Source organism: Lycorma delicatula, chromosome 1 (assembly GCF_047948215.1).
Source record: "Lycorma delicatula isolate Av1 chromosome 1, ASM4794821v1, whole genome shotgun sequence".
NCBI lineage: Eukaryota > Metazoa > Arthropoda > Insecta > Hemiptera > Fulgoridae > Lycorma > Lycorma delicatula.
Genome location: NC_134455.1, coordinates 72,969,568 through 72,992,167, shown reverse-complemented (window position 1 = coordinate 72,992,167; position 22,600 = coordinate 72,969,568). Strand labels below are relative to the sequence as shown.

Genomic DNA, 22,600 nt, shown 5'->3' with positions numbered 1-22,600 from the left:
AATTTCCTTAATAAAATAGGCAAATGAAAAGTAATAAAATGTTAAGTGGGAAAAGATAGAATGATAGACCTACGGGGAGAAGAGAAACAATATTGGAGAAGGAAGAGAGAGAATTGTAATAAAATAGAATGAAATAAAAACCTATTATTATCCAGCAGCCTACACAGGATACTGAATAAGGAAAGAACAATTCTGACAATCCTTATAATATGATAAGCTGTTCAAAAATACAATAAACATTGTTTTGAAATTATAAAAATAATGTGATAAATAATAAAAACAAGACAAGCATCTACTACTCATATACAATACTGAACTTTTTATTAGGATTTTCTGGAAATATTATAAAAAATTAATTCTGATATGCATCAATTTTCAAACAAGTAAGTTTGTAGCTGAAGTCATGCTACTGTCAACATACTAATAAATAAAACTGTAATGTATATGTAACAGTAATATTTAAAGATATTATAATATGATATTAAGTGAAAGTATAATACTGAAGTTTTTTAATAATATAATTTTTTTTTTTAAACACATGATGAAATATGGAATTTTATAAAAACCCCATATGCCATCTTATTCTTCAAAAAGATTCATTCCTACATTTGTAAACGTAAATATATATATATATATATATATATATATATATATATATATATGAGTATTTTTATCCGTTAAAAAGTTATTAAAATTCCTACTTTATCTACTTTCTACATCAGTTCTTCGTTTAGCAAATATTTTTTCTACATCTTCTAATTTTTTACCTTCTGTTTCTGGTAAACAAAAGTACAGAAATAAAATACCAATAAATCCTAATGATCCATAAAAGAAGAAAACTCCATATAAATTTAGCAGTGATTTGAGATCAAGAAATGTTTTTGAGACAGAGAAATATTCAATATAATACACTGCTGCAGATAATCCGCCTCCAATTCCTCGCCCTCTGGAAAAAAATATAAAATTAATTTTGTTTATATTATAACACTCATTTACAACAATCAACTTTTGACAAAGAATAATTAACAGTCTCAGTATAATGTTTTATAAAATTTTACTGATACTAGTATCAGCACTAGAAATCTGGCTACTATTAGTAGAATTGATCTGCTAATTCCTGACATTTATGTATTTTATTATGTGCAAATTAGCTTTTAAAAAAGCACCTGAAATTGCCACCTTAGCTTTTAAAAAAGCACCTGAAGTTGCCACCTTAATCTGTTTAAGATGGTAATGATATTACAGTTGCCCAGTGTTAATTTATCATTAGTTAGTTTTTGGGTACAGTTACATTCTTCTAAGATGGCACTATTTTCAACTCCTTCTGATAATTTTTGGAAATATTCTTTGTTCAGTGTAAAATGATTCTGTTAAATCTTAACCTTATCTGTACAAATGACTTGAATGTTTATGAATTTTATGACTGAATCATATGCAATAACATATAAGTTTAATTTTTCATCTGGGTTGTTTATCTGAAATGCCTTTGTAGTCTTATGACTGTTAAATTTTGGCTTACCTTATATTTTATTTTAGATTACATTGCCTCATAAGAGAATACAGAATCAATGTTTGACAGTCAGTTTTGTCCAGTTTAAGAAAATTTCTAAATGGTCTCAATAATGACATTTTTTGATTAATATTTTACAGTTTCATCTAAAAGATTTTTTGCTGTATGTAACTAACTAATTAATTAACAGCAAGTTTAGACTTAATAGTAGAAATGGAGAAAATGATTAATAACAATGAACAAAAGCTTTTTTATGAAAAAATCCTGTCTTAGTGCAAATGTGTGTGTGTGTGTGTGTGTGTGTGTGTGTGTGTGTGTGTGTGTGTGTATGTTTGTGCAAACAAATTCACGAAAACACATACAACAGATTTAAATTAAATCAAATGCTTACATAATTACTGCTAAATATATTTTTAATTATTTCTATTCTGAACTTTTCTAAGGCTTTTAGTCTATTATTTGAGAGTTTTACCTCTGTTATCTTTTTACTACTATGCTTCTTCAACCAAACTTTTGCTATTCTACAACCAAAATATATTTACTTTTGTTATCAGTATGTAAATGGTAGGACCATTTGATAAATTTAATTTAATTTCACTTATTTGTTTCAATAACATTAATTTAACACATTGTGGACCAGTCACAAGAATTCTCATGATTTGTCTCATTTTGTCAAAAGACCATTCATGAGATCACCGGGTTTTGTACACTGGTAACTCTCATGCCATCTCTTATTTTATTTGTGAACTTTTATTAGTTCTAAAGGTTTGTAGCCTTGACTGAATCTCTGAACATGTACACATGTGTTTCGTTAATGAATGCCCATTCATACTGACCTTGAGGAGAACATTCATATCTGCTGTGTAAGAGGGGATGTACAGCCAGTCTAAAAATGGTGTCGCACAAGCTGATGGATTTAAATCATAATGAGATGGAAAAGATAATAAATTAAATAAATTACTTTATGATATACTGTCTGATTTTCCTAGTGAAGGTGGATTCTAGTGATAATGGAAGTGTTATACAACAGCAAAGTACTCGTAAAAGGGCAGTGCCATTGAATATTAGTTCAGATTTGGAATCAACCAATTCGAGTGATGACTCAAATTTAGGTAACCCATGGAAAGTTTTAAACAATATACCGAATTTAGAACCATTTGAGGGTATTCCTGGTGTTAGGGAACTATCTACTAGTAATGAAAATATAAATAATATTATAGAATTAATTTTTGGGGAAGATCTTTTTGTTACAATGAGTAATGAAACAAACAGGTACCACCAACAAATGACAGGAGTATATAGACAGTCAACTAAAACTCTCAAATGGAAAGATGTGACTGTAAATAAAATGAAAACATTCTTGGACTTTCTTTTGGTAATAGAACAAGTACAAAAAGATCACATTAGAGACTACTGGGCCACTGACTCTTATATTGAAACACCAATTTTTTCTGCAGAGGTAGATTCAAACAAATTTGGCAGTTTTGGCATTTTAGTGACAATGAACAAGCAGGAAATACCACAGACAGGTTGTACAAAAGTATACCTCTTATTTCATATCTTCTGGATAAATTCAAAACTGTTTATAAACCCAAGCAACATTTGTCTTTAGATGAAGGAATGATTCCCTGGCTATGATTTCAAACAAAAAGTCCTGCTAAAATTATAAAATATGGGTTATTAGTCAGAATGGTTTGTGAAAGTGATACAGTTTATGTTTGTAACATGGAACTGTACACAGGGAGGGTAAAAGACTGGAAGAACTATTCTTTCTGTCCTTGATTGCAATCTTGGTTTATGGTATCATGTATACCAAGATAACTATTACAATAGTGTTTCAATTGCTGAAAGGTTATTAGAAAATAAAACCAGAGTTTGTGGAACAATAAGGGCTAATAGAGGTTTATCATGCACTTTGAAAGCTAAATTAGAAAAAGGGGAATCCACATTTGTTTGTAAGGGTGATGTGCTACTTGTTGGGTGAAAAGATAAAAGAGAGATCAGAGTAATTTCAGCAATCAATGGTAGTCAATAGTAAACAACTGGTAAAATGACAGAAAAACAGGAAATGAAATATCTAAGCCTGTATGCATTTTAGAATACAACAGGCATATGAAAGGTTTAGATCGTGGAGATCAGTACTTGTCATATTACTCAGTTATGAGAAAGACAAGAAAACAGTACAAGAAGGTGGCTCTCTTCCTAATAAATTGTGGTCTTTTCAATTTATTCAGAATATGCAGTTGTTTGAACCCCCCAAAAAAAATTACATAAAAGAACTTTCTTTTGGCTGTCGCAAAAAATTAGTCACCATTAGTAAAGGAAACCTCTCAAGATTCTGACTCCAATTCAGACACTGACAGTGTTCATTCAGGTCTTCCCAATCAACCAAATGTACTCGATGTAGTGACACCCCCCCCCCCCCCATATAGACTGAGTGGTGACATGAAGAAACATGCTCTTGATGTTATTGTTACTTCCAGAAGGAAAAAATATCCTACAAGAGCATGTAGAGGGTGCTGTAAAAAAACTTAGAAAAGAAACAAGGTACATGTGTAAGTTTTGCCAGCTACTACTTCATAAAGGAAGCTGCTTTCAGAGATACCACACTTTGAAGCAATAATAGAACCTTCCCTCATGATTTTCAGCAAGTTTTGTGGAATTTGGACAGTGGTGAGTGAAGATATCATTTTTTTCTAAATGCATGCATAAATTTAAAGATCCTGGTTTAAATGTCCAGGAAATAGGATAAATGAAGGTCATTTAAACCTGGTCCACAATGTGATAAGATGAAGTTTAGCAAAATAATAATGGCCACATATTTTGAAACAAATTCCTTTAAAAAAACTTTCTGCCAGAAATTAACTGCACTAGCATCCAGTGAATATAATTTGTAACACATATATCAAGTGCTATATTAAATTATTAAAATTTGTATTCATATGATAAATATTAAATAGCACTACTATTAGAAAAAAATGTTTGAAATTAAGAGTATTAATTTTTATTCTTACCTAGATGGGAAGACTTCAGACAATAATGACCATGATATTGGACTAATTCCAAGATTTGTAAAGAAAAATAAACAACAAAATAAAGTGAAGGGAATCCACGGTTGAATGATGTAAGGATGTTGCAATTGATAACTATAAATTCCAAGAAAAATGCAAGCAGCTGTACAACATGCCATTGAAATTAAAGACAGTAATCGCTTTCCTGTACGACTTACGAGGATCATACATCCAAAGCCTCCTGTTATTTGTAAAACTGCACCTATAACCTATAAAAATAAACAATAAACTTATTAAATTAAATAGCAGTAAGATTATATATTCGATTTAAACTTAAAGCAAGCATTCATTGTAATTCAAATTATCTAACTAAAATTATCTCTCATTTCACTTTATTGAAGTTCATTGTGTATTTTAAATGCCTATTTCTCAGAACTTCTTAAGGACTTAAAAACCTGTTTCTTTTCTGAACTTTCTGAACTTCATTCATTATTAAATGAAAATAAATCATAAAAACTTGCTCAAGAGTTACATTGCTTTTTTATCACATCTTATTGACAATATGAAATGACTGATCTAATTATGGAATTACGAGTACATTTCATCTCATCAGAATATGTAGTCAGATATAATGTCAGATTTTATGATATCTTAGAAAATTATATGTATGTAATGGGTATGAAAATATTTAGTACTTTAATATTGTCACCTTATCAAAATATTTAGTACCAGACAAATAAAATGTTAATTTTATAATACAATTTAATTTATTGGTAATGCATAATTAAAATCTTTCTGTGCTGTAACTTGTAAAAGTACTGTATTTTTAAAAAATAATTTAATATAAGAAGCCTGAAGGATTATGTAGTGTGGGAAAATGCAATTGGAAATTTGTAAAAAGTAAAAAATCCAAAGCCTGACCAAGGTTTGAATCTGTACTTTCAGTTTGAAATGTAAAGTTAAGTATTAATTATTTTCATACACAACTTTATGGTAGGGATAGCTTTTTTTAGATCTAGGAGAAAACCTTTCTTACTTTTACTGTTATAATATTTAATGTTATAATTTAATATTTAATATGTTAATGTTATAATATTTAATGTTAACAACTACATGCTACATTTTAGTTAACTCTTATCTTTAAAACAAATGAGACTGTTGAAGATAAATGGGACAAACTATTACAGAGAACAAAAATACAACTTCTTATGTTTACTCATTATACAAACAAAATTTTTTAATTTGAAATAATTAGTACCAATGGTACCAGAGTGATGAAAATAAAAATAATGATTTGGTTGCTTTTTAATTATACTAAAATTTACAGGTTTTATACAGAGAAAAAAAGTATAAAACTGCTAAAAAATTCTTCTTTTAAGGGCCTTCTCCTAACAGAGGTTGGTGGTCCATGTAGCTAGCTCCAAATGTGATATTGAACAGAGACATGCTATGTGACTCAAAGGAGTATCCTTCAGGTTCTTTAATGCAGTGGTTTCCCATTGCCTTCTGCATCCTAATTTTGTTGATCAGTTTTAGCTCTTCTACCTTTTGGGGCCATTTTCTGCCCCAAGGACAATAGAGTGCCCTAACCTCTACCCGCTTATCCACCTTCAAAGAAGCTGTTGGCAGTTGGTAGAGGGGATCTTCTTATCCTGGAAGATACGTCGTCCCTTCATTTGTTAGCTGTCTGTATACAACAAAATGCATAAAAACAGACATTGCTAAAAATTATTTGTTATTAAAAAAAAATAATTTTTAATTTTTTTACAAGTTATTGTTAATTTATGCATTATTTTTAATTTTTTGACAGGTAAGACTATAATGTTTTATTTTAACAACTAATGAACTTCATTTATGAGGTTTGCAGCTACTTAATACTGTTAATGATTTTCAGAAGTTTAGTGGAAGTACATTTTACTATTTCTAAATCCATTAAACTTCATTTTGTTTGCAAGGAATAAAAAATTAATTTTAATAGAACAGGATGACTTTATTTTAATCTGATGTCTAAACTTTTGTTAACAACAAGCCAAACCAAGTAGTACAATAAAACATTAGTAAGAATATTTACTTCTAAATGTTTTCAGCCATTTTCTAACCATTCTCAGAGACTGGTGCTGCTATTTTCATACTGGAACTAGCTTATGACTTTGAATTTGCAGACTCTTATTAAGGAAGTGGTCAAAAAGTATGTGCGATTTGAATTGTTATTTTTTCATTTAGTGTATCAGGAGTCTATGTTTGTTTATATATTTCATAATGTTCAAGTATGTATAAGATGTGTTTAAATGTACATTGCATCTCTATTTAAAGCTTTATTCTCTTTGATCAGTGTAGAAATCTGTGTTATCAGAACAAGTTATATTTCTGGGGCATTGTATTAGTTTGGTAATTGTGTTCTGTGATATAAATTGATTGGCTTTGTTTTATTTTTTGTTCTGAAGGTGAGAATGTATTCAGATTCTTTTAATTTATGAGTTATTTATCTTGAGTATGTATGTTAATGTGATTATTTTTGTTTTTTTTTATTTTGTTGGAGTTTTTCAGTGGTTGTGCAGCTGTATATATTTATATATGCTAGGTATTTTAGAGTGTTGAGTTCTTCCATGTGGACTCAATATTACAGGTGTGTTAAGTATTTTGTGATTCATATATCTCAAAGCAGAGCATGAAAGTTGGGTGGTTTGAAATGTTACGAATGAAAATGTCTGATTTTGAAAGTATGTTTCTATGAGAAGATTTTTAGTGACTTGACACATTTTGAAGTTAATTATTAATAATGGTTTAATGAAAATTTTTTATATCATTATAAAGGTTTATATTTTTAAATAACAAAATATTAATTTGGTTTACTTAACATTTTTTCCATGCAGAAACATAATTCTCCAAAAATCAATGTTCAATATATGATGCATGTATAGCATTAAGTAAGTAAACTAAACAATACAAAAATATATATTCAAAAAGATCACTGCAATCGTGGTACTTAGAAATTTTGTACTTATTGCTACACATTAAGATGTAAAACCAGTAAAAAATAGTTGATTAATACTTACAGTCATTATATGAGCACCGACAGGTAAATTAAAATTGCTGAATACTCCCACCATGTAAGGCCTAAATCCTGACAATGAAGCACAGTGATAGAAGAAGAAATATATTACTACCAATCTTAGAGGTTTCATCATCTCAGTGCGAGTAATGTCTTTAAAAAATGTCACAATCTTTGATGAGACTGACACTGTCAAAAAAAACTGAATTAACCATACAGTACTATAAAAACATAAATAATATTATTATTAACTTAATAGGTTAATAAGTCAACCTCTGATCTAAAGTTTGAAATATCAAAATATTAACTTTATAATAAAAAAAAATCAGAATCATAAAACATTACAGTACATTCATGGTAATTGAAACAACAACTTGAATTTCCTGAATAATCCTAATTATAATTATAATTTCCTTGTAAATCATTATAAAATGTATGTGAATGCACACACACACACACACACACACACACACACACACACACACACACACACACACACACACACACACACACACACACACACACACACACACACACATGCTTAACTTAATTAATGTTAATTAAGTTTTAATAAAATATTGACAGTAAGGTTGATTAAAAAAAGTAAAAACTTAGTTTAAAAGAATTGTTGTTACAAGAGTGAATATACACATTAATAGACTTTTGTGTATACTTTAACAAAGTTTCTGTATTATGAAGTAGTATATTACTAAGGCTGTAGTAAAATACAATAAAAAACATAGTGAATATAAGTTTTATGATATTTAAACAGCATTGCTAATAACTATTTGCAAGGTGTCTACAGCTTGAATAATAGTCATTATTTCAGTGGTTCATCTGACAATCAAGACTATGTTATACTGCACTATATGTTTTAATGAATTGAATTGCTGTTTAAATGTACACAATGAACAATGCAATGCAATGGTTGTTGATCAGACTTCAACCTGTATGTTTAAAAAGCAATGAAAGCTGGTGCAAAGGATAATGATCAGAAAGGGTAGCCCCAAAATTTCACTGTTGTGAAAAATGAAGTATTGGTAATAGGTAAAATTTTTTTTTTTGTCTTCAGTCATTTGACTGGTTTGATGCAGCTCTCCAAGATTCCCTATCTAGTGCTAGTCATTTCATTTCAGTATAGCCTCTACATCCTACATCCCCAACAATTTGTTTTACATATTCCAAACGTGGCCTGCCTACACAATTTTTCCCTTCTACCTGTCCTTCCAAAATTAAAGCGACTATTCCAGGATGCCTTAGTTCGTGGCCTATAAGTCTGTCTCTTCTTTTAACTATATTTTTCCAAATATGCTTCTTTCTTCATCTATTTGCCGCAATACCTCTTCATTTGTCACTTTATCCACCCATTGGATTTTTAACATTCTCCTATAGCACCACATTTCAAAAGCTTCTAATCTTTTCTTCTCAGATATTCTGATCGTCCAAGTTTCACTTCCATATAAAGCGACACTCCAAATATACACTTTCAAAAATCTTTTCCTGACATTTAAATTAATTTTTGATGTAAACAAATTATATTTCTTACTGAAGGCTCGTTTAGCTTGTGCTATTCGGCATTTTATATCGCTCCTGCTTTGTCCATCTTTAGTAATTCTACTTCCCAAATAACAAAATTCTTCTACCTCCATAATCTTTTCTCCTCCTATTTTCACATTCAGTGGTCCATCTTTGTTATTTCTACTACATTTCATTACTTTTGTTTCGTTCTTGTTTATTTTCATGCGATAGTTCTTGCGTAGGACTTCATCTATGCCGTTCATTGTTTCTTCTAAATCCTTTTTAGTCTCGGCTAGAATTACTATATCATCAGCAAATTGTAGCATCTTTATCTTTTCACCTTGTACTGTTACTTTGAATCTAAATTGTTCTTTAACATCATTAACTGCTAGTTCCATATAAAGATTAAAAAGGAACGGCGATAGGGAACATCCTTGTCGGACTCCCTTTCTTATTACGGCTTCTTTCTTATGTTCTTCAATTATTACTGTTGCTGTTTGGTTCCTGTACATGTTAGCAATTGTTCTTCTATCTCTGTATTTGAACCCTAATTTTTTTAAAATGCTGAATATTTTATTCCAGTCTACGTTATCGAATGCCTTTTCTAGGTCTATAAATGCCAAGTATGTTGGTTTGTTTTTCTTTAATCTTCCTTCTACTATTAATCTGAGGCCTAAAATTGCTTCCCTTGTCCCTATACTTATCCTGAAACAAAATTGGTCTTCTCCTAACACTTCTTCCACTCTCCTCTCAATTCTTCTGTGTAGAATTCTAGTTAAGATTTTTGATGCATGACTAGTTAAACTAATTGTTCTGTATTCTTCACATTTATCTGCCCCTGCTTTCTTTGGTATCATTACTATAACACATTTTTTGAAGTCTGACGGAAATTCCCCTTTTTCATAAATATTACACACCAGTTTGTATAATCTATCAATCACTTCCTCACCTGCACTGCGCAGTAATTCTACAGGTATTCCGTCTATTCCAGAAGCCTTTCTGCCATTTAAATCTTTTAATGCTCTCTTAAATTCAGATCTCAGTATTGTTTCTCCCATTTCATCCTCCTCAACTTCCTCTTCTTCCTCTATAACACCATTTTCTAATTAATTTCCTCCGTATAACTCTTCAATATATTCCACCCATCTATCGACTTTACCTTTTGTATTACATATTGGTGTACCACATTTGTTTAACACATTATTAGATTTTAATTTATGTACCCCAAAATTTTCCTTAACTTTCCTGTATGCTCCATTTATTTTACCAATGTTCATTTCTCTTTCCACTTCTGAACACTTTTCTTTAATCAACTCTTCTTTCGCTAGTTTGCACTTCCTGTTGATAGCATTTCTTAATTGTCGGTAGTTCCTTTTACTTTCTTCACACTAGCATTCTTATATTTTCTATGTTCATCCATCAGCTGCAATATATCATCTGAAACCCAAGGTTTTCTACCAGTTCTCTTTGTTCCGCCTAAGCTCGCTTCTGCTAATTTAATAATTTCCTTTTTAACATTCTCCCATTCTTCTTCTACATTTTCTACCTTATCTTTTTTACTCTGACCTCTTGCGATGTCCCCCTCAAAAATCTTCTTTACCTCCTCTTCCTCAAGCTTCTCTAAATTCCACCGATTCATCTGACGCCTTTTCTTCAGATTTTTAAACCCCAATCTACATTTCATTATCACCAAATTATGGTCGCTATCAATGTCTGCTCCAGGGTAAGTTTTGCAGTCAACGAGTTGATTTCTAAATCTTTGCTTAACCATGATGTAATCTATCTGATACCTTGCAGTATCGTCTGGCTTTTTCCAAGTGTATATTCTTCTATTACGATTTTTAAATTGGGTGTTCGCAATTACTAAATTATACTCTGTGCAAAACTCTATAAGTCGGTCCCCTCTTCATTCCTTTTGCCCAGCCTGTATTCACCCACTATATTTCCTTCCTTGCCTTTTCCAATGCTTGCATTCCAATCTCCAACTATTATTAAATTTTCATCTCCTTTTACGTGTTTAATTGCTTCATCAATCTACCACATTGATACACACTCTACCTCATCATCATCATGGACACTTGTAGGCATATAGATGTTAACAATCGTTGTCGGTTTAGGTTTTATCCTTTATATTTATATAAATTTTAATTTATATTTTTATATTTTTAATTTATATTTAATTTTCTATTTATATTTTATCCTTATTACAATGATTCTATCTCTATGCGTCTTGAAATACTCCACTCTCCTCCCTATCTTCTTGTTCATCACGAAACCTACTCCTGCCTGCCCATTATTTGACGCTGAGTTAATACCTCTAAAGTCACCTGCCCAAAAGTCGCCTTCCTCTTCCCATCGAACCTCACTAATTCCTACTATATCCACCTTTACTCTATCCATTTCCCTTTTTAAATTTTCTACCCTACCAACCTTTTTTAAGCTTCTAACATTCCATGCTCCGACTCGTAGAATGTTATTTTTTACTTTTCTGGTGATCCCTTCCTTAGTAGTCCTCACCCGGAGATCCGAACGAGGGACTATTTTACCTCCGGAATATTTTACCAAGGAAGGCGCATCCATTATTGTTAAGTGAAAATGCAGAGAGCCACATTTTCTTGGAAAAAAAAACAGCTGTAGTTTTCCATTGCTTTCAGCTGCGTAGTACTCAGAGGACTGAGTGATGTTGATATGGCCGTTTAAGTCATTGTGACTCACGCCCCTAACAACTACTGAAAGAGCTGCTGCCCTCTTTCAGGAATCATTCCTTAGTCTGGCTCTCAACAGATACCTCTCCAATATGGCTGCACCTTCGGTTCAGCTACTCTGTATCCCTGAGCACTCAAGCCCCCTCACCAACGGCAAGGTCTCATGATTCCTAGAGGAGGAATAGGTAAAATACCATCAGTAATGCAAACTAGTTTCAGTTTACGTCACAATACTGCAAAATGATTAACGATCAAATAAAATATTAACGCATCACATTAATTCACTGAAATTGTCGTGGGACTAGTTGATATGAGTATCTGATATCACTACTTGACAAGGGGTATGGTATCTTGTCCAGTAGTATTGAAAATCAGGCTAAAACAGTTATATTATATATATATATATATATATATATGTAGCCAAATATTTGAATAAATTTTTAAGTATTTTGGTCATTGGATTTTCAAGATATTAGGCAAAAACTGTTTAGAAATAATGTATTATTCTCATCCCTGTATCTATTGACTTAAACTTTGGAATTTTAAAGATAAAACTTAATTAGTACTGTCATTGAACAAGAGCTTAATTTTCTATGTACACTACATAAAAAGGTTAAAAATCTGAAATACTCCTTTCCCTTTCTTAATTTTAACCAAAATGTAATGCCATAAGTGCACCAAATGTAGACATTTTTTGACCATTTTTGAAAAAATTATATTGAGACAGTCTGAAGATATCATTAATAAAAATACAATCAACACATTTATGTACATACATTCATATTTTAGAAATTTCTATAATTTTTTTTTCGTTTTGGGCTAAATGGGTCTTGGAATCATTAAAATTTGCTAAAACCTTGATACTCAAAATTTTAACTGATCAATATAATTTCCTGCTGGAGCAGCAGTAGAATTATAGTGGAAAAGTGAATAAATTTAGATCTACCATTCAATATAATTTGAAGTTAAATATTATGTCTAATGTTAAAGGTAAATACTTATGTTAATGTGAAATATTGTAATGGAGCCAGTGTAACAAATTTTTTACAATTAAGAAGAAAGAATAAAGAAAGAGGAATCTAGAAGGAACCAAGAAGGATTTTTTATTCAGAATAACGGATCCGTTTAAGAATTTGTTCTTTGTAATATAGACAATGTCACCTCCAAAAGCTCCTGTTTGACAAGAAGGATTACTGAACTGTAAACAGGATTTATAGAAAAGTGTAGAAGGTGTGAACAGTAAAAATTATTGCATACAGCTCTGCAGACCAGGAGGTATAAATATGGCTGAGGACCAGTGAACATAGTCAGTAGTTTTGCTAGCTCGAGTTCAGTGCAGCAGTTGAGTAAGAGTAAGTGTTTGATAAAGAGTGAGAGTGTGTTACGAGTATTCCATTTTGGACAGTGGTTAAAAACAATAAGCTGTTCAGTGAGTAATTTGTAATTAGGAGTGAAAGTGACAGTATTCTATTCATTCATAAAGTGTAGAGTAGTTCTTTTGTAAACAGTAAAAGTAATAATAGTGCAGAAAGTGAACTGTATGTAAGTGAATTGTTTAGCTTTTCTACTGTTATCTTAGTGTTAATGCAATATTAATTTCTATCAGTCATAATATTTTTAGTAAAATGGACTGTATTTTGGTATATATAATTTAAGTGTCATTAAATGAATTTTGTATTTGTATTTGAATTACTATTTTGTAATTACTATTACTATTACTATTTCTAATTACTATTACTATTTTTACATTCATTATTTTTTTTTTCCTTTTACGGGCACTGACTTCTAAGGTCATTAGCCCTCATCACATTCTTAAAAAGAGTCTAATATCACCATCAGGGTCATCATATGTAAGGGTGTAAAGGGCCCTTACATTTTTTTAAAAATCAAATAGGTACACAGAACATTTAACCACAAAACACTAAACCAACACTTATGGGGTGTAAAGGGCCCTGATCTCTGATCTTAAAATTAAAGAGAAATAAAATTCAAGTATATACATGGAAAAGAATGTCATCTACACAATATCAATATCTTCCTTTTTTTGTCTTCCTTATTTTATTTAAGCACCCCCAGGGTGACCAGAGCCGCTGTTAAGCAGCACATCAGTTGCCCTAGGATGCCGTGGCATTTGACTCCTTTCTATAAATAGTCCCATAGGACATAACACATAGGCACATAGGGGTTCCCCCCCACCGTGTCATAAGAGCAATTTGACCACCTGTTCAAGAACCCCTCGGCGGGGAGGCTGCCCTTCCCGGTCCTAACCTATTTGGCCCAGGCATGCATTGCGTATACCCTTGGCCCCAGGCCCTCAGTCCACCCTTGAGAGTCCCCCATGCCATCATTGGATACTCACTCTCCTACTCTTGCATGCAGGCAAGCCTGGGTGTTCTAGGCAAGAGCGTTACCTCCCATCACTACATGTGCTACGCTTCAAGACTCCTATTGTAATATAGAAGCTACTCCATTAGAGATACTTTAACACAGATTGAAACTTTTTACAGACATTTAAGAAGTCCACTGGCGTATAGATAAGTAACTATTTTTTCTTCATTTTGATTTTTCAAATCAACAGCAATATTATTTCTTAGTCGGAACCTCTTTCTGAGGTCCTCATATATGGTACACTTTTCCATTAGATGCTTGATTGTAAGTGTTTTATTACAAACACCACACACTGGTCTTTCTTTACCGGTTAACAAATTTGAATCTGTTATTCGCATGTGATCGATTCTAAGTCTGGTCACAGCGACTTTTTCTTGGCAAGTCAACTTCACGTCGCTCTTCCATTTATGCGGAGAAGTTTAACCAAGTTTAATTTTGTATTAAATCTTCTCCAATAAGTATTCCACCTATTTCTTATTGTGTTAGTTAGACAATTTTTAACATCTGCCACCCATACAGGAATTACATCCAAGTTATCACAGACTGTCACCTTTCTGGCAGCTTTGTCTGTAAAGTTCTGAAACCTGTCAGTTCTGAAATTTAGTAGACCTTCAAGTTCTGGTTTTTTTGTCCTAAATCTTCATTATAGTTAGCCATTTTGCTGGCTTTGTCAAAGTAACTGGCCAATAACTATGCAATTTTGTTTGGAGTATCTTTAATTTCATCTTCATATTGAAGGCTGGTTATAGGAGTAAAGTTTGTACGTCCACAAATCACCTTTACTTTCTTCCAAACATCTGATGCAGTTTTGTTTCTGTCAATGTCAATGACACATATTGCTGCCAAAATCGTTTTTTAAAGTCTATCATAAGTCTTTTTGCATACGCCCTGTATTTTTTAAAGGCAATTAGATTTTCTACTGTAGGATGTATCTTAAAGGTGTTATACGCTTTTTTCTTTCTTTTAATAGCTTCACTTATTTCATCGTTCCATCACGAAACGGGTTGCTTCTTAAGTTTCCTAGATGTTTTGGGAATTGATCTTGATACCGACTCAAGTATCGCATTAGTTATAGCATCGACATCGGCTTCAATTACTCCAGTTGTTTCAGGGAGTATCATGCTAACTGTGAAGCTCGTCCAATTTGCCTTATCAAACAACCATCTTTTGGAGATGGGATATGTTTTCATTGTAACGTCAGTTACAATTTGCACCAGAAAATGATTGCTTCCCTGTAGATCCTCTAAAACATGGAAGGTGTACCTCTCAGTGCTATCGATCCACTTATAAGTGCTAAATCTATGCAGGACATCGATCCATCTCTGGCACTGAAAAAAGTTCCTGAACCATTGTTTAAGAGAGTGAGATCAGAATTCAGCAGAAACTTTTCCAATTCTCTTCTGCAGGGATCTACTCAATCTGATCCGCAACGAGAATTATGAGCATTGAAATCACCCACCAGGAGTACAGGTGGGGGAAGCTGAGAAATGAATCGTGCTATGTTATCCTCCTTCCAATCAAAATTCGGCAAGTACAGTGATCTGAAATGGACACTTCATGCTGATGGCGACTGCTTGTAGAATTCTGTTTAGATCAACATCTTCGGTGATAGCTCTAGTCGATGTTAATATGGCTACTCCACCTCTAACTCTTATATTTGGTAGTTGATCTCCTGAAAGGTATTGTATCCTGGATGTTTGACAAACATCCATTAATATTCCACTGAAGAATAGATTCGCTAACTATAAATTAATTTATGACCTTGGTTTGCCTTGTCCATATTACGAACAGCTTTGTGTTCGTTAAGAATGTCATCGTCTGTATAGCTTCTGGCCTCCGAATTGGAAACCATCGAAGCGGCAGACGACGACGGACATGGATTGTGAGGCGGGAACCTGGGTGACTCCTGACATGGGAGTCGCACTAGTTACTGCCCCAGGCAGGGGGGACACAACCCCCCTGTGAGGTTTTTGGTGGCCTCTGTGGTTTAGAGGCCGCTTCGGTTGCAGGTGGCTTGGGAGCCTCCATAACAGTCTGCGAAGCAGTCACTTTCTTCTGGTCATCATCCAATATTTTGCGCAAACGGACAGGGCCTTCTGGCTTGGCGTCCGTTTTCTTTTGGTCTAGAGCACTTTTGTTTTTTGAAGGTATGTCATCAGGAGGTTGTATTGTTATTTTTGGCTTTGCAGTTTCTTTATGGCTGAAAGGCTTCATTTTGTTTTCGATTATCCTTTCAATCACATGCTAGTTTAATAATATGCTGATTTTCATCGACAGCAACTGGAGCAGAAGCAGGAACAATAGCCGCAGCTTGAGCATAAGTTGTAGTTGCTCTAGGCTAGCAGGCGTTTGCAAATTTCTTTTCTTTTTGAAAATCAGCTTTAAGGTAGCTGATTTTCAGCTACCTTAAAGCTGTTTCAGCTGTTTCAGCCTTCAGCTGTTTCAGGGTTTTTACTTCCTGCACAGCTAATTCGTCTTTGCAGACAGGACAGTTTCGGAATCTGTACGAATGCTGTCCTTTACAATTGACACATGTAGGAGGCTCCTCACATGGCTCCCCCTCATGAACCTCTTCACCACACATGAATATTTGTGTGGTGAATAGGTCTCTCGCATCTGGCAGCGGTGTGGCCAAAGTGTTGGTACTTGAAGCATCTCATACCTTGTGGGACAAATGCCCACACATCCAAATCGTGGATTCCTTCACAAACTTTCTCCGGCAGAGTTGGTCGATTAAAAATGAGGACATGAGAAGCAGAAGGTAGAACCTCGCCATTCCTTCTAATGTTCAACCTGCGACACTCTATTACTCTTTGTGGTATCAATTTCTCAACTATTCCAATCTTCTGAACTGCACGGAGCAGGCTCTGTGCAGTTCAGAAGAGCACAACACTGAGGTGTTGAGTGTGCCATACAGATCAACATGTACAGTAAAATCTCCAATATTCTTGAGCTCTAGGATTTTCTGTGACTATGCATCATTTGTAGTCTCCTCATGAAGTCCATTATAAGTTTTCTTGATTTCCTTAACTGGGCCACCAGCACATTTACTTATTTCACACTTTTCACTGAATATATGTTTTCATACTACTACTGACTGTTGTGAACAATGACTCAGCCACAACTTTTAACTAATATTTTTCAAGTACATATATTTGTCATTTTGTAGAAGCTAGTGAAGTTCAGGCTTCTATGACGGTCATTTACATGTTTCTTACCTGGAATTCTTGCAGGGCTTAGAGTGATGCTAAAACAGACATAAGTAAATGATTGTCAATATTAGGGACAACCATACGTATGAAGTATGATAAAAAATAAATGAGAATTTTTTAATTTTGTGCGCTCTTTCTCTTTTTAACTAAGTTCATATTTTTGCCATTTGATGGCAGCACTGTCTGTAATGCAAATCCGTATTTTCAGTCATATTAGACAAATAGTTCAAACTTAGCAGCTAATTAATTGGGCCATATTTTATTACTATGTTATTTTTTTGTTTGAAAACGATGGAACAAAGGATTTGCATTAAATTCTACGTTAAAAATGGAAAAAAGTGCAGTAAAGTGGTGAAGAGAAGGATTTTGGTGAGGATTTTATGTTCGCACTGAGGGTTTATGAATGGTACAAGAGTTTGAAGAAAGGGTATGAAACAAGTAGCAGCAAAATTTATTACAAAGGTGTTGAATTTTCAATAAAAATGGTATTCCAAAATCATCACAGAACACAATTGCTAGCTGATTTCACTGATGATTCAGAATTACTCAAGTGAAAAAATGTTGATGTACAATTTTGAAATTAAAACAAAGGTCTGATCATCCTGATAGAAGCTTCCTGAAGACCAAAAAAAGTACATCAAATTTAATCAAATGTTAATCAAATTTAATCAAATGTTAAGGTTTTCCTTAATGTTTTTTTTTTTGATTATATAGATTTAATTTGTTATGAATTCTTACCACAAGGTTATACAGTCAACAAACAGTGTTACTAGTAGATATACATAGTTTATGTGAGGCAATCCAAAAAAAAAATACCATAAATGTGTGCAAATAATGCTTGGATTTTGTACAATGATAAAGCTCCAGTTCATATTTCACTACTAATTTGTGATTATTTAGTTAAAAATAATACCATACTGATGCAGCGGCCAACATATTCCCCAGGCATGGCACCCTATGACTTTTTCTGTTTCCCCTGTTTAAGAGAACATTAAAAAGACAACAAATTGCAACAATGGATGGAATAAAGATAAAGTCTATACAAAGAAATACTTTTCAGAAATGTTTTGAGGATTGAAAGCAATGTTGGCAGCTGTGTGCAGCTGTGAGGGATTACTTTGAAAAGACAATGTCAGTATAGAAGAATAAGTAAATCCTATTTGATAAAAAATTAAAATTCTTGTTATTTTATGACCACACCTCACATTTTAACAGTTACAGGATACATAATAAAATGTTTTCTATGAACCTATAATATTCATAACTTGAAGGGTAGGCTCACCATGAAATTCATAACAAATAAATTTATTCAATTTTCTATTATAAGAGAAGAAAAAAATGAGAAATATAGTACCTTCATTTGAGTCCACTGGACTGTATTCATTTATTGGAATAGGTGAACGTTGAATTTTTGAAGTCTCACAGTATACTATCATATCTGCTAACTCTTTCATAATGTATTCGTGAGAAACCCAGCCACGCAGCCAACATAGAGATTTTTCAGCTTCTTTCATTTTTTTTTTATTAATTAACCATATTGGTGATTCAGGTATCTGAAAATTTATATTATTATTATTAATATGTAATAATACATAAATGTTTATTTCAGATATATTACAGTTATTGGTATAAAGATTATTTTTGACTTTCATCCACTTAAAAAATAATATGGTAAAAAAATTTAACAGCTGAAAATTTAAAATTCTACAAAACTATATTTGACTATCTATCCATTTGTTTAAATCAGTTAAGTTGTTTTTAAATACTACTATATTTAATCATACCATATTCATGCTATAAAACCTGAGACAGATAAAAACGTTGGCAGAGGATTATGGAGTTTGGGTCAGTTCCTTTTTCCCCTCAGAATATAATTAACATTCTACCCATTTGTTCATAAATGAATATTTCTGCTCTGAATCCCAGTTCTGTTACAAATGCTGTAATTGAAAGCCTATGAATAGTGAACAATCTTCAGCCATTTTTTTTAATTTATAAGTTTGTCTGTAAAAATGCAGAATGAAAAATATTTAAGAAAAAGAGAGATAACTATTTATTAGTTAATATTATAATTCGTACTAAAGTCTCAGATTTATTGGTTCTTTACAGTTGTTTGTATGGATAACACAAAGTGTTACCTGAAAAGTATTGGTTTCACATTAAAAATGTTTGTTATGAATAATTTTTTTAGCTTTTATATAATGCATTTGGAAAGTTTCTGTGCACTGGAATTATAGAGGTGTAATGATGAAAACTTTTTAATTATTACTTTGTATTTTTATTTCATTATTTTATAGAATTATATATTACAATAACTGGAATAATTTACAAAAGGTGCTGAAAAATTGACCTCCTCCAACATCACAACAACCACTGCACATGTTTCAATTTGTTTTCAAACACTTTAAACAGCTGATATATTGGAATGTTTTGAATGAATCCCATTACTAAGGTTTTAAATTTGGCAATCATGCACGGTCTGTTGTGATACACTGCTTGTTTTGCTGCTCTCCATGGAACTTTGTAGGGGGAGTCAGATCAGGCGATTGTGCAAGCCTCAAACCCCTTAAAATGATTCGTTCACCAAAGACATTTTGTAAAAAAGTCATTCACCTTTTAGCTGTATACGCTGTGGCACCATCTTGTTGGGACTAAACGTAATTGATTTTCACCTCTGTTACCTGATTAATGAAGTTTGTTAAAACAGCACAATAACAATCATTATTAACTATATTTTCAAAAAAAGACTAGACCACATTGCGCATTCTACTCACACCGACTCAGACTCCAATTTTCGCTTTGTATAAAGATTGTTTGTGTAATTCATGGGGGTTAGTTGTTGACTACAGTCGTGTATTTTGTGAATTAATATATACTCCCAGATGAAACTACACTTTAATTGTAAAACATGTAATGTCAAGGATACCTATGAAATTTCAGTTGATAAAATGAATAAACCTTTGACAATAATTTAGTCTTTTGGTATGATCTGTAGATTTCAGTTCTTGTACATATATTGCTTTGTAGAAGAAATGTTTCAGTGTTTTTCATAGAGCTTTATGTGCAGGAGCAAGTTCGATATCTTACTGCTGTGCTAACTCACGCATTGACTTTTGGCTATAGCATTCAAAATATCAAGCAGCTTCTGTTTGTTTAGTTTAGGTGGACTTCTACTGTAATCAGTGTCTTCAACAGAGCCTGTTACCTGAAATTTTTTGATAAATTTCAAACTGCATTGCAATAAGGAACAGGAGTGTTTGGAAACTTTTCAGAAAACTTGTGCTTTACTAAATCAGTATACTCATCATCTTAATGAAAGGTATATTATGAGAAAAATATGATTCTACATTCCTCTATTGAAAGAACCATTATGTTTCTTGCAAATATTGATTCCAATAAATGAAAAAAATATGAAGCAAAATGAAGCACATTCAATCACAACTCAACCACTAATGTCTTGTTTTATTACTGAACAATGCCCAATGAATCCACAGGGCAACCAACCTAACACTGAAAGAACAGAATGGACTATGTAATTCTAAAGCATTCTGCACAGCGCCTTGATATATACCCTCAAGTATTTCTAAATGACAGAAATACATTTTTTCTTCAAGAGAGAAAAGAGTAAACAACCTGAAATGTTATATTTTTACTTTCTATTAATTCTAGATTGTTAACAGATAGTGATTTCTGATTAGAGAAATTTTACCATATATGTAGTTGATTCACTCCCAAACATAGTATTTACTGTTGTATTCAGTAATTATTCAGCATAGTCAGTTAGTATTAAGGCAGAAAAATGTTTTGGTGTTAATTTTCTGGATGCTTGTAATCTGAACTGCCTAGATTCTTATGATATATTAATATTTTGAAACAATTCAAAATCTTTTCACATATAATAGATTCTCTTAATTTAGAAATTGAAATTGATTAAAATTTATAAATAAATCTCTCTTGCTGTACAGTTTTTTAATTGACAAAAAATAGTACACAGTTACGTATAAAAGAAAATAACAGTTCTTTTTTAAAGAAAAAATTTAATTGTAAGATTAAAAAAAAGAAGTGCATGTACAAAATTATAAATTAATCATCATTTTTTTCTTGCAGTAGTAGTTATTTAACAGGACTGATATTATTTTCTTTTCCTTTTTACCTTTGATAATTGTTACACATCCTCTATTACCAAATTAACTGAACCTGAATGTCATTATATAATACCCATCGAACTAATTATCTCTTTACATGATTCTGTCTATAAATTTCTCTCATCTCCTGTTCATTTTATTAGTAAATTCAGCTTATCAATCTACTTAAATTTCAACATCCTTTTGTAACTATTGGGTTTTAAAGGTTTATATATTTTCATTTTTACCTTTCCTGTTTACCATGTTTCACTTTCATAAAACTTAACACACCACAAAAATAATTTTAAAGAGTTTCTTTGTGACTGTGTTGATCTATATTAGCTAATAGCAGACCCTTTTTAGCCCAAAAGCTCTGGTACTTCCATTATCTAACTTTTGAAATTTTACTAAAAAATCAGCTGTATTAAACCTGAATGGAGAGTAAATCATTTATATGTAAGCATATCTTACCAAACATGTATTGTTTATTATATTATTTTGGTATGACATACGATTCATAACTGCCACTTTATATTTTCACCGAATAGCTTAGACGGCAAGTGGCACTTAATAACCTTGTAGTAGCCCTGAGAAGGGCTGTTGTTGTTGTTGATTGGCTTCGACAGATCGTTGTAATTAATTACCTTATGGTAGCCCTGAGAAGGACTGTTGCTATCGAATGGCTTCGACGGCTAGTAATTTATAACCTTGTGGTAGTCCTGAAAAGGGCCGTTTTTTGCGTTAGCTCTGAGAAGAGCTGTTGGGTCTGGACGCTGGTCTCAGTCGAAGTCGGGGAGTTGCGGCTTGTCCATTGAAATCAGACCGGGCTTCCCCTCAGCAGTAATTGGGTCCCCATTACAGCGTGACGTTGGTGGCCCCAGAGCCCTCAGTGACGGGTCGGCGTCGGCCGTCTTTCGCCAGCACACCCCAAGCTTGGGGTTCTCCCGTGCGATCCCACGCTGTGCCGGCTCCTGCTGCTGAGTCTGCCGGCCAGGGCAATTTAAGCCTGGTGAGCTGGAGTGAGAAGGCATTGTTCGCGTCCAGCGGCTCCATCGACGGGACAGACAGGCCTGCTGTTCC

At 32.7% G+C, this 22,600-nt stretch overlaps 1 protein-coding gene across 1 annotated transcript in view; it reads right to left on the bottom strand.

Moving 5' to 3' along the window:
• Positions 1-664: 664 nt before the first annotated feature.
• Positions 665-22,600, bottom strand: part of LOC142318127 (facilitated trehalose transporter Tret1-2 homolog) — a 139,954-nt gene continuing 118,018 nt past the window's right edge. The window contains exons 5-8 of the mRNA XM_075354667.1: positions 18,751-18,949; positions 7,578-7,762; positions 4,525-4,790; positions 665-946 (exon numbers count right to left, since the gene is read on the bottom strand). Coding sequence (XP_075210782.1) covers positions 703-946; positions 4,525-4,790; positions 7,578-7,762; positions 18,751-18,949 — 894 coding nt within the window. The 3' untranslated portion in view covers positions 665-702. The remainder of the gene's footprint in view (positions 947-4,524; positions 4,791-7,577; positions 7,763-18,750; positions 18,950-22,600) is intronic.